General features: G+C 39.7%; 1 protein-coding gene across 1 annotated transcript; it reads left to right on the top strand.

Moving 5' to 3' along the window:
- Positions 1 to 1838: 1838 nt before the first annotated feature.
- LOC133849648 (uncharacterized) lies at positions 1839 to 3920 on the top strand. Its single transcript, XM_062285792.1, has 2 exons — positions 1839 to 2043; positions 2108 to 3920. Exons 1-2 carry the CDS (start codon positions 1927 to 1929, stop codon positions 3845 to 3847), a joined length of 1857 nt encoding a protein of 618 aa, XP_062141776.1. The 5' UTR covers positions 1839 to 1926; the 3' UTR covers positions 3848 to 3920.
- The last annotated feature ends 8840 nt before the right edge of the window (positions 3921 to 12760 follow it).

Here is a 12760-nt window from a genome sequence, read left to right on the forward strand (position 1 = left end):
TCGTTCCTTAAATTGGATTTTGTGTAGCGCATTAAAAATGGAAAAAAGAAGAGAGAACAAGAGAGAAGGAAAATCTGGAAAATCCAGCAGGCAAATGGAAGTGAAACGAAGTTGTGCCAAGTTGCTTTGGAGTAAATACATTTTGTAAAAAATATGTTTACAAATTTTTTGCAATTGCAACCGCAATCAAAACGGACTGCAGAGCTGATAGAAAGGATTTTGCTTCAACTAGCGAGATGCAGGTGGCGAGGAGAGGAGAGAAGAGTTCCAAGCAAGGGTGAGTTGCAATGATTGCAACTTTGCCTGGGTGACATTTACATGAAAAGGGAAGCATCAAATGCAGCCACGCCCCGCCCTTAGCAGCCACCACATTGCCATTAATGCAAGAATTTATGGATGGCAACTAACAACAGCAGCAGCAACAGCATCAGAGGCAACAACAACAGCAACATCAACAACGACAGCAATAGCAGATCTGACAGAGGACAACAACAATGCACAATGTTAACGCCATCGTGCGTTGTTAGCAGTTTCAAGTGTCTGCTCTGCCTTTGGAGGGGGCGGCGGTGTGGGAAGTAGCAAGGCGAACGGAAGCAGCAACAACAAAGCAACAAGACAACAACTGTGCTGATAACCATAACACTGAGTGATATACAGCACCCCAGCACCCAACTCAATTTTCAAGCTGGAAAAATCCACAGCCATGAGCAGGAAACTAATCCAGACTGTCCTTTGACTTCACAGGCACTTATGCTAATCTATATTTTTTACGGTCACAATTGTTGAACCTTGCAAATACTATTAATAAAAAGTATTATTATTATTATATATATATATATATATATATATATATATATATATTATTATTATTATATATTATTATATATATATATATATATATATATATATATTATTATTATATTATTATTATTATTATTATTATTATTATTATTATTATTATTATTATTATTATTATTATTATTATTATTATTATTATTATTATTATTATTATTATTATTATTATTATTATTATTATTATTATTATTATTATGATTTTAAGTATTATTTATTACAAAATATTATTTATTTTTCTCATTACTCAAATATTTCCATTATATTCTCTATTTCTTTCATTTCCTCCATTTAGCCACATGCTAGTTACCATTTTCAGGTTCATAACTTATGTTAAAGGGTTCGTAACTATATACAAATTGCAACTGGGATGTTATGAGCATAAGTGCATGAGTGTGCGTACTTGTTGGGCATGTGCATGTGCTTGTTGCCTTATTGCTTAACGCAGCAAAAGCATGGGCGCAGGCATTGCAGCGGAACATGTGATGCATCCCTACTAATTTCTGCTGCACTTGCAGTTTTTCCCCTTTTTTTCATTCTCTTTCTTTTTTTTTTTTGTTGTCGCTGTCTCAGTCACGCATGCATACACATATCTCAGCACCTAGATCTCCTGCCTGCTTGTCTGCACTTGTGACAGTTTTTTAATACGCTTTCCGGTTCATAGGCAGCTCTTGCATTACGTTGAGTTACGGCTTGCATGAAAAGTGTTGATTGAAAATGAAGGAGTTGATAATTGAGATGGAATTCCACAACATACGAGTATATGCCATTGGTTGTACATAGACATCATATAGTATTCTTAATATAGTAATGTAAAGGATGATTGATTCAGGATTGAAATAAGCTTAACTTCGTTGCTAGCATTTTTATTATTGTCTCAAGTAGGCGACGAAATTGTAAATTTTTCAACTAACACTTTAGTTACGAGCTCTAGCTCGTAGTTGCTAGAATTTTTATTATTGTCTCAAGTAGGCCATGAAATTGTAAATTTTTCAACTAACACTTTAGTTACGAGCTCGCATTAATAGACTCTCAATTACCGAAAGACTTTTGATTGGCAACAAAAACTGAGAAATGGCAAATTTCATACACAATCCCATCCAGCAGCGATGCTACTTCAAGAAGGACGTTGCGTACACTGAGGATCACATTGTGGTGAAGAAGCTCTTTCTGTACAACGTAGACACTAAGGTAAATGCATATTTATTATTACTCCAAATGTTTTTTCAATTTGACAACTGCTTCTCCATCTTAGCTAACCATTCCAGATTTGCAAAAGTATTTCGAGGACTTTGGACAAGTGCTGCGCTTGCAAATATTTCCGAGCAGATCTCGAATAGGCAGCAACTGGAAGCGAAGCAAGAGCCTGCGCTTGATGACTGGCTACGTCTTCTTTGCCCAAGCCAAAGATGCAGCTGAAGTATTGCGCAACACATCTCACACAATCAACAAGCTGCGACTGTCGGTGAAGCCCAACGATAGTTGGCATCAGCCCGATGCATATGCAAAGCCGGATAATCTGAACGAAGAGAAGAGCGAACAATCGGCTGTACTCTTGACTCTTAATGATCATTGTCTGGAGCACATAATGCGGCAACTGGAGCTCCCCGATCGCATTCGCTTTGCACGCACCTGCAATCGCCTTCGCAGTGTCTACGTGCAGGCTTCGCCGGCGTTGAATCGCTCAATAAGCTTCGATTCATTTGATGGCGCAACCGACTGGGATATGCGTGACTTCTTTACGCTCTCGGGTGCGCATGTACAGGACATCGAGGGCAATGTGCCGCCGGCTCGCTGCCAGCGACTCTGCGAATACCTGGGACAGCACTGCAGCAACTTGCGTTCAATGCGCGCCACGGCCAGCTATCTGAGCACTCGGAACATGCACAAGCTGTTCGCTCGCACCCATAAGCTGGAGGAGCTGCAGCTGCGTGCTTGCCAGCTGCTCAACGATGGACTATTGGCGCTCAGGCACTTGCGGCAGTTGCAACGTTTGGATCTATCGGACAATCGAAGGTTGACGGGCGTCAACATGAACTTGCTTCCTCCCTCGATTGTGTCTCTCACTCTGGTCAACTGCAATGGCTTTCAGTCGAAGTACATGGCAAAGATTTGTCGGGCGCTGCCCAAACTGAGACAGCTAAACCTGCATGCCGTGTACACGATCACCACGGGCTTCCAGCAGTTAGTGAGCAGCAAATGCGGCAATGCCATCGAGGAGGTGATCATTAGCAGCAATCCAATGCATGAATACGAGTACATAGCCAAGTTGCCGCGCCTCAAGAAACTCGTGCTCTATTACGTCGAGCCTGGCATTACTTTCCGACGCATGCTACTCACATGGCTGGTACAGCACAAGGCGCAGCAGCTGCAACACTTTGAGATACGTGGCCAGAACTGCATTGACGGCGAGCTGTTAGCCGAGATTGGCAAACTTGTTGCGTTGCGGACACTCGCCTTACCACACAACAGTGTGATTGGAGAGCGTGAACTGGAGTCACTCAAATTGCCGCAATTGGAGCAACTGAATCTCAAGTATTGGCTAAATTTAACCGATGCAGCGGTGTTGCGTCTGCTCGTTGCCTGCCCCAAGCTGCAGCTGCTACACGTCGAGGAGTGTCCACGCCTCACCGATAATTTGCTCCACGATATCATTTTCAAGTTGCGTCTGCAGCAGAGAGCCAAAGAACTGCAACGTCAACTGCCCGTTGAGTTGCACGTCCATGGCAGCCGGATCAACGGGCTTAATGTGCATCATCCTGATGTGATGGCAGCCAAAGATGTTCTCGATGTTACGCTGGCACCTCCATCGTCCTCTGATTTGTACTTGGTAAGAACGCCCAATCTTTTCCAATTCGATTTCTATCCCATTGACGAGGATAGTTTTGGATCTGAAGATGAATTTGGTCCCGACTATGATCGCTACAGGTATAATGCTGGTTTTTTCAGTGACTTTGACGATTTCGATGAATGGGAATATCTAGCAGACTTTTGATCAAAAGAATTCCTATTCCTATTTCTGTTATTTTAATAAATAAAACATAAATAATAATTCCGCAAGCATAATATTAAAACTAGAGCATTTAATAATAAATGCAGTCTATGATTTTTGGTTGATTGGATGCTTCAGTCGAGTCTTGATTGCCTTAGTTGTAATGGTATATCGATATACTAAATTTCTTATCTTTCAGTAGTTTTTCGGTATATTAATTTGGTCTATTTTAATAATAAGACCGCATTGCTGGGCTTGTTATTATTTTAAGTGAAATTAAATGCAACATTTTTTTACTTTGTTTATTATTTAAGCTCTTAATAAATGTCGACTTTATTGGAGGTGTGACGTCAATTGATATTCATGTAAGCACTTTCCACCCTTGTAATTATTGATAAAGAATGTTCTCCCTATTCAAATATTACAGCTTAAAATCAACCATATCAAAGTTGTATCATTATAATTTATTTACTTCCTCCGTTGATTTCAACAACTATCGATATAACTCAGCAAGTTGGCGCTTCTGCTGATGGCTCCTGCTGTGAACTGTCAAAAAAATTTAAGTCAAGTCATATAGCAAAACGTAGTATATATACTTACGATTATAGTAATATATAAAGTAAATGTGTATGGACATTATAAACAGTGTGTGTGGAGACATTGTGCAGTTCACTCGATTGCTGCACTCGCATGTAACTGGTTGTTATTTTGTATTGCTTTTGGCATTTTTGCCAACCAGCCAGCCAGCAAGCAAGCCTTGTGGTAAAAGCAACTACAGCTGCAGCTGCCAAATGTCTGCCAAATATATAGAAGTCTATTAAGTTAATGTCGCGTAATTTAACAAACTGTCAAAATCGCTGGCAGAGTAACGGCAAAAAAGCACACGATACCAAGTCGCATTCAATAAGTCTGCTGCATTTTCTTTTGCTTTTCCCCTCTTTATTTTTGGCATGACAGCATTTTCCATTCCTTTCTTCTTTTGCTCGTAGTCTGTGCTGTCACATATTGGAGACAACGCCAAATTGTATGCTCGTTTCTTGTGTGCTTCTGCAGCAACTCGAATGGAGTTTTGCGTCAAGGTTTTTATTGCCACGTTTGACAAGTAAATCAAATGTTGGCCCTCCGGCTTTAAGTTAACAAATCTTAAAGCCAACTTGCAGCAGCAGCAGCGGAAAAATATACATGAGTGTGGTATTCCATTAGACCACGAACACACACCGCGAAATGTTAACCGCAGCAGAAAGTTCAGACCGGAAAATAACACGACTTGCAGTTGTTATTATATTCGCATTTTCCCCGACAACTTTAACGCGGAAGTTGCGACGTTGCGTGAATTACATAAATGTCGACCCGACAAACACACACACACACACTCACAGTTCTAGTTGCCAAATTATACACACAGCTCCCACACACATCGTATATGAACACCCAATGCTTAAAATTGTCCCATGACATTTATAATTTGTTTTGTCACAAACAAAAAAGAACACGAAAGACGCAAAAAGTAACATTTTGTTTGAGTGAAACTTGAAATATCCTGGATATTTTTTTAACATCCAGCAACAGAAAACAATGACAAACTCCATTTGAAAAAGTAAATCATTTTAAAAGCGGCTTACAACTGATGCCAATGTGAATGAATGAATATGCTCGCCTTTTTGCCAACTGTCATTTGAGTGTGTGACTGATGCCCCGTATAGCTGTCTACCTGTTATATGAGGTATCAGGCAAAAGAAAGCACAGCACAGTCATCAGATAGTCCGAAATGTATGCAAAACATTTGAATTATTTACCATAAAGTTTTTTCCAACTTAACCGACAGCAACAAAAAAAGAGGAGTGTGGGAGAAACAGACAACAACAAAAAATAAAAAGCCTTTGTGCATGTTTTTCGGCATTCGTTTACGTTTTTCTCTTTTATTTTTTTTTTTTTTGAAGAAGAAGAAGTTTTGTGTTTTGTGCTTTGTTTTGTTTCATTCACAACGCTCAATTGCCGTTGATGCGTTCAAAGCCGTCGTCGAAGCTACGCTCGCGCTATACAAATTTCATAGCATACTTTACGGGCGCTTCCGTTTTGTAAACAAGCAGCAAACGGAAGGCAACGACGACGACGGCAAAGCGAAGCGACGCAACGGTCGGAAAGCGGCAAATAGCAAAACGAATGGCACGCAAAACTTTATGCGATTTTTATTTGAAAAATACTAAATTGATTTTATGCTTTTTTTTCTCTCCTTTCTGACACACGTAGCAATAGCATGTGTTGCAGCAGCAGCAGCAGGATCAGTTTGCTCACATTACTTTACTGTTTCAGTGCATGTAAATTGCCGGCAAGGACATGTGTATCTGCATTTGCATTTGCACTTGCACTTGATGTCCTCTACTTTGTTGTCCTTGCCAAATCAGCTACTGAATGCGCTGAGTGCAATTCGTAACCATGTTCATTTACTATTAACATTATTATTAATAAATCGCATTAGGCTATTTATTTGCTTTTGCTATACTATGCAAATGGATTTGTTGTCAACTCTGATTTTACATTTGTCATTATATTGTTAATTGCAAATGCGCGCTAACAAATTTATGCCATCAGTTTCTATGTATTACTTTCAAGTAAATGCATTTATGTCGAGTGCTTAGATGCATTGAAAATGTTGTTTATCATTATCGCTCAATTGGCAAATGTGTTCGAATATTACATTAATTCGCCCCAAATTATGCTAATCACATCAATGCTAATTTTCGTTGTTGTTCTGATTATGCGCTTTTGCATGCCAAAATATATGCACAAAATATCATCAAATTCAACCGGAGAGTGCTTTAGGATAAGCCATAATTGAAGCACAACTTTAATTTCATTAGAAACTCCGACAAGTTATTAAAGACAGATACAAAATTTGAAGCAAAATTAATTGAAAAGCAAAACACAGAATACATGTCGAACTGAGCGCATTAGCGTAGCTAGCTTTAATAAGGACATGAGGAAACTTGGTATCATTGACTGGGAAACCTCATGCTACAACAGAACAATTGACTTTAACCGTTGAACTATGCCTTAACGACAATCAATTGTTTAATTTACTCACAATACTTGGAAATATTTCAATATTCTTATGCACACCTATTATCTTCTTTTCGAAATTGCTTCAATTATTGTAATTAATGTGACAACTCTTTGTGTAGCTGCAAGGTTTCATCTTTTGAGCTTAACCTGCTGAGTGCTATTTACATCGAGTCTGTTGTGTCTGTCACGCCTAATCCGTACACCGCCCATCGTCCACATCCTTTGTTTAGCGCCCAAGACGCTGCAGTGCATTGTCTGCGATAAGGAAGGAAGGAGTGAGAGCAGCACACTATTGTTGCACATGCTAATTAGCTTTGGCTCTAATGCCTGAGCTCTGCCCTCGAAACAGTTGGCCAACAGCTTTGTTAATCAGACAGCCACAAGAGAGGCAACACCACACCTGACTTGGATTTGAATATCCAAATAGCCGCAAGTTGCAATTGTAGCGAATGCTGTGGCAATACGAAAGGACAACATTATAGGAGTTGCTTTGTCTTGGCGTTCGCTAACATTCGATAAAGTTTGCGGTCGACGAGTGAATTGAACTAATTAAATATTGACAATAGTCCAGACACTTGCCAAAGTCAGAGTACACCTATTTTGAACTTGGTGAGTTGCAAGTAAATGCGATCGCCAAATTATAAGTCAAATTTTGTTGACTTTAAATCATGCGGCCAGTCGCAAAAGGTAGTTAAAGTTCGCTATGATAAATGTTATGGGGCAATAGCCAGTGGAGCAACAAATCACGAAAAACTAGCGAAAGTTTAATTTGACTTTCAAGTTGCGCGAAAGTTTGTCGCAGTTCGCTGCAGTTGCCTGTCTGTTTTCTTTCTTTTTCATTCGTGGCCTTTGTCTGTCGCATGTTATGCGACAAATGCGTGGCAATTACTTTTTAAAACCCAAAAACAAATTGATTGCCACTCGACGTAGACGTGCCGAAAAACGTGTAAGAGACGAGAGAGAAGCGGCAAGCCTTAAAATAATTCACATCGATAATGGCGCTTTAATCGCACAAAAACTTCCGGCAATTTCCCAAAGAGTGTTGAGTGCTCAGCGCTGAGTGTTCCCCGCTCTCCCTCCGCTTCCCTTTCTTCAGCTTGACTCGATTTGTTGATTTGCCTGAGGCATTGGGGTGCTCTTTATGCTGTTTACATGCTGACGAACATGGCTGGAAGACTGAATGCCTCCACTTGACTCTACTTGACTGCGCTCCTGTTCTAGCTCCCGGTTGAACGCCTTGCTGCGCTAATTTTGTTAATGTATCCTGTGTGCACACACCCACACACACACACAGTTACACGCCCACATGCACACACACAGGCACGCACACATTTGTAAAGAGTGTTTTGTGCCTTCTTAATTTCGTGTTTTGCTTAACTTTTTTACTGTGCAATGGTCTACAAATCCGGCGGCTTTGTGCAATCAGCGTTAACTTGTTTTTCCCTATTTCAATTTTTCCCATTCGTTACTTTTTTCTCTCTGTTCCTCTTTCCATTTGGTGCAGCTCGCTTTCTCGATTTCTCGACCAGACCAGACCATTGAGATAAGCAAAATCCCTGCCAGCTGCGCGACGAGATATGCAAATGTTTATTTAGAATTTCGTTTAACACCGGCGGTAATGGGAGTCGCACACGCTGCGTATGCGTAATACCTTGAACACTTCATTAGCACAAATGCTGTGTGTTAATGTGTGTATATATATTTCGGGCATATATTTCAAGTTGTTGCACAAATTTAAACGACTCGCAGGACTCTTGAATCTATTTCAATAGCCCACCAACTGAGCGCATTAGCGTAGCTAGCTTTATTGAGGACATAAGGAAACTTGGTATCAATTGACTTTAACCGTAGAATTATGCCTTAACGACAAAGTCATTGCAATTGCATGACAATCAATTGTTCAATTTACTCACAAAGGACCGTCATCGTCACCGTCGTCGTCGTCGTCGTCGTGCTCGCCAGCAATTAAGTAATTGAGAGCTGCATAAATCAAGGCGAACGACTTATACATATAGAAAGAGAAAGGGAATGCGAGAGAGAGATAGAGTGAGATGGCATCAAAATCAATATCAATATTGTGCTTGCCAAGTGGTCGGCGTAATGCAAATTTCATAATTGAAAACTAAGTGCTGAACAAAAAGTTTGGCATAAAGCACTTTCGGCTATAAAGCCGGCAAACCCGTTCCCCACCCCACGACACCCCCCTTTTCTCGATCATGCTCTATCTCACTCAGTGCCTTTTCGACTTTCTCGCTCTCGCCGTAGTCGAATTATAATTTGGCCCATTGGCGTGAAAAAATGAAAATAAGCTCAACTTTAGCGCTGAGCAAAACTTTGCCGCACTTACACACACACACACATACAAACAATTGACTTTGAAAGCATTCGATTTGCTGTTAGCAGTTGAAGGGAAGAAGGGGAGTAGGTTAACAGCAGGTTGGGGGATTGCCCCTCACCCTTTAAAACCTTTGGCGCAGCCATTCAATTAAACTGAGTGTAGTTTTCAATAAACTGCGCGCTGCTTGAAAAATAGCAAATAAATGCGAGCGTTTCGCACACAAGTCAATGAAAGTAAGAAAATGGGGAAATAAGAAAATAAATAGATATTGCAATTGCAAAGTGCGTGATCGAAAGATACTCTGTAAAAAGATGTGATATTATTTACAATTAAATGAGGCATTATCTGTAAATTTAGAGTGAATTATTAGACTTACAAAAGCGCTGTTTATTATTCTCGTTCATTTTTAATGGAATCCATTTTAGTACGATAAAATAACTTAACTCTATTATCACATTTGTGGCATTAGCCGCGCTTTCACTTGCAGCTTAGCATACCCCGTTTTGGTTTTTATCTCAGATTGTTATAAAGTGAACTTAAGTAGCCAAGAGGTGAGCAGAAGGGCAAAGGGGTCGCCAGCAGTTGATACCAACATGCTGAATGCAATTTGTGCTCGAGTTACAGTTAAGCGGATTGCAAAGCACTAAAGCACTGGGCACACATCGAATATTTATGTATAGTACGATATACTCGTATGTATTCTGCAGCTTACCAAGACCGAGTCCGAGACGGTGTGTGTGTGCGTGTGTGTGGACAGTGGCTACTAAGCAGTGTACAATTGTATTTGTGTTGTGTGTGGTGTATTGTGAAGTAGATTCGCAAACACAAGACAATGGATTGGGTAATTGTGACTGCCAGAAAAAGCGAAACGCATAAAGTATATGTAGGATACCCATGGCTGCTGCACTGAGAGAAATAAACGTGAAAAAAAACGAACCGCTCTGTAAATTTCAAGTTCATATTTTGCTGCAGGAAGTAGTGTATTTATGGAAGCCACTGTCACAACTGGTTTTCTATCTGAAAAGTGACTTGTATTTTTCTTATCTGTTATTTGACTCACTTTCTTTTACCGAGCTGTTGTTTATCCAATTGTCTTTTGTATCTCGCTGTCTTACATGTGTTTTCTACGTTATCTACTTTGCTTCGGGGATAAGCTCAATGTTGCGTGCTCTCCGCTGTGCGTTGGGTCGCTGTCGCTGTCGTTTTAGCTGCCCCACGTCCATGTCGCCAAAGTTGATGTCAGACCACGTTGAATAAGCGATGTTGCGTTCTTATCGCAAAAGAAGCTAAAAAAAAAAAAAAGAAAACTTTGTTAACAAAGTTTAGGGTAGAAGAAAAAATAGAACTGAAACTAATTGTTTGGCAAAGTTAGTTGGGGCACGTGACTAAAATAAAGCTTCAAGCGATATCAATTACCCGTCGGCAATGAGGCGTCAAAAAATCGTTATACACGCCCCCCTGAAAAGTATTGCAGCAACAATTGGCAAACGATTGAAATGCCGAAACAATCGCTCGTCACACATCATCAATAAAAGATTTTGTGAATAAAAACGTAAACCCAAAAATTGTGGCCAATTGTTGGCTGCATGATCACGTTGTGGCCACAGCAAAGCTGAAAGGCACAAAATGGGAAATGGTATTGAATTTGAGAGGAGGTAAGTGGATATAGCATAAATCAATCACTTCCTGTGGCTCGAGCAATTGCCCTGTTGCCTCTGCCTCTGCCTGTTGCCTGTGTGTGAACCAATGTCTGTTAAATTTTATTTATGGCTTGCCAAAGTACACACACACACACACGCACACAATCAAACGCACAGACGTGCATGCGAAAACAAGTAATTGTTTTTTGGTGACTATGGTTGAATTTGTTGCATTTTGTGGTCGCCTTTCCAACAACAATTGTTCTAATAAATGTGATTTATGTATGCGGGAATCATGTCGAAAACGGAAGCACATTGTCAACACTGCCAAAAATGCAGCAAAGTTTTGCGACTCCATAATGAGCTGCAACAGCCCAAAAATTTTAATGTGACTTTTCAAAACAGCCAAAAAAAAAATAAAAAATGGAAATTTCATGAACTTCCGCGAGTCGGCAGTGAGTACATCAAATTTCTGGCGTGAAAAGTTTCAAGTTGTTTCACATTTTTGATAGACTTTAGCTGATTGATGGGCGGCATTCGATGGCTCATTGATTGACATTGATTTATAGCCATAAAACAATGGCCAACATGCATCGTATATGTCATTTTCCTCTTTTAAAAGACTTGTATTTGTATGTTCGTATTCTCTGAAGGGAACTTCACGCTTTTAATACGTTTGTTACTCTGAGTTAAGCATACGAACATTAACTTTGCTTTAATTCTATGCTGATCATTTTGCGCTTAGATTACCCTATGTTTTTTTGATGCAAATCGATAGATTTGCTTCTTTCGACTATGGGTCCTTGAAAATGCGGTAGGATAAGACTAAGAGGCTAAGATATGACAGGTTTTCATATGGTGGAAATACTTTGCATGTGTGTCCCTAAAAGTGTGCAATACAAATAAATAAAGCGGTGGTGAACAAAGTACACTTTAGAATGGAATTTAAATTTAAATAAACGTTGGTTCATGACACTTCAAAATAAAGCTGATTTATTTATTTATTTATTTAAGGCAAAGACTATAAATTAATATATAACCTAGCGTAAATTTACTAGCGCTGGCTGCTTTGGCCTTTGGCTAGAAATTCTGATTATTTAGTTAAACACTTAGTAATGATTGTTGTTGGACAATTGTAGTCGACGAAAATGGGGAAACAGCCCCAAATGCTGAAGTGCAATACCAGGCGAACAGAATTTAGCAGCAAGCAGTAACACAGAAAATCAATTGCACAACGTGCTCTGAGAAGATCATAGTATTAAAAGCAGCTACGATTTAAATCCATTTGCTGCTTAAGTATGTTCGCCTGGTACTTTAGCTGCTTCACGTGTCATTTTACCAGAACTTCGGTAATTTTCTTTCATTCTACTAGGCCAACAGAAGTGCTTAAGGAGGTGAATGTAAACGAAATTAATTGCATCGCGTGTTTTAATTCTGAGTAGTCAGATGCTCCCGTTCTCCCGCTCTTAGGATCCACATTCAAGAGCACACGTCCTGAGAAACTGGCCAATGGCAGCAAGGCATATTTCTAGGCATTTCTAGATTAATCCACTTACTACTCTATTATGTTGGCCTGGTATTTCAGTTCCTCCATGTTGTATTTTAAAGATAATCTTGTAAATATTTTTATTGTTGGTTGTTTATGACTTCAACTCGTTACGAACACCGATAAGTGCCAAGTCATCATGGAAAATACCAGGCGAACATAAATCAGCAGCAAGCAATAATAAAGAAATTCAAATCAAATTCAGGATCAAATGCAAAATCGCAAACTATTGCTCCTACTCTCCTCATACGTCGTGAGAAACTGGCCAATAGCAGCAATGCATATTTAGCGGCATTTCTAATTAATTAATTAATTATTTTCGCCTGCTA

The sequence above is a fragment of the Drosophila sulfurigaster genome, chromosome 2L, assembly GCF_023558435.1.
Source record: "Drosophila sulfurigaster albostrigata strain 15112-1811.04 chromosome 2L, ASM2355843v2, whole genome shotgun sequence".
Classification (NCBI taxonomy): domain Eukaryota; kingdom Metazoa; phylum Arthropoda; class Insecta; order Diptera; family Drosophilidae; genus Drosophila; species Drosophila sulfurigaster.

Excerpts from the sequence above, each read along its gene's own strand:
- LOC133849648 (XM_062285792.1), top strand. The coding sequence starts at position 1,927 with ATGGCAAATTTCATACACAATCCCATCCAGCAGCGATGCTACTTCAAG. Across the intron at positions 2,044-2,107 it reads TGTACAACGTAGACACTAAG|CTAACCATTCCAGATTTGCA; the intron begins GTAAATGCATAT and ends TCTCCATCTTAG.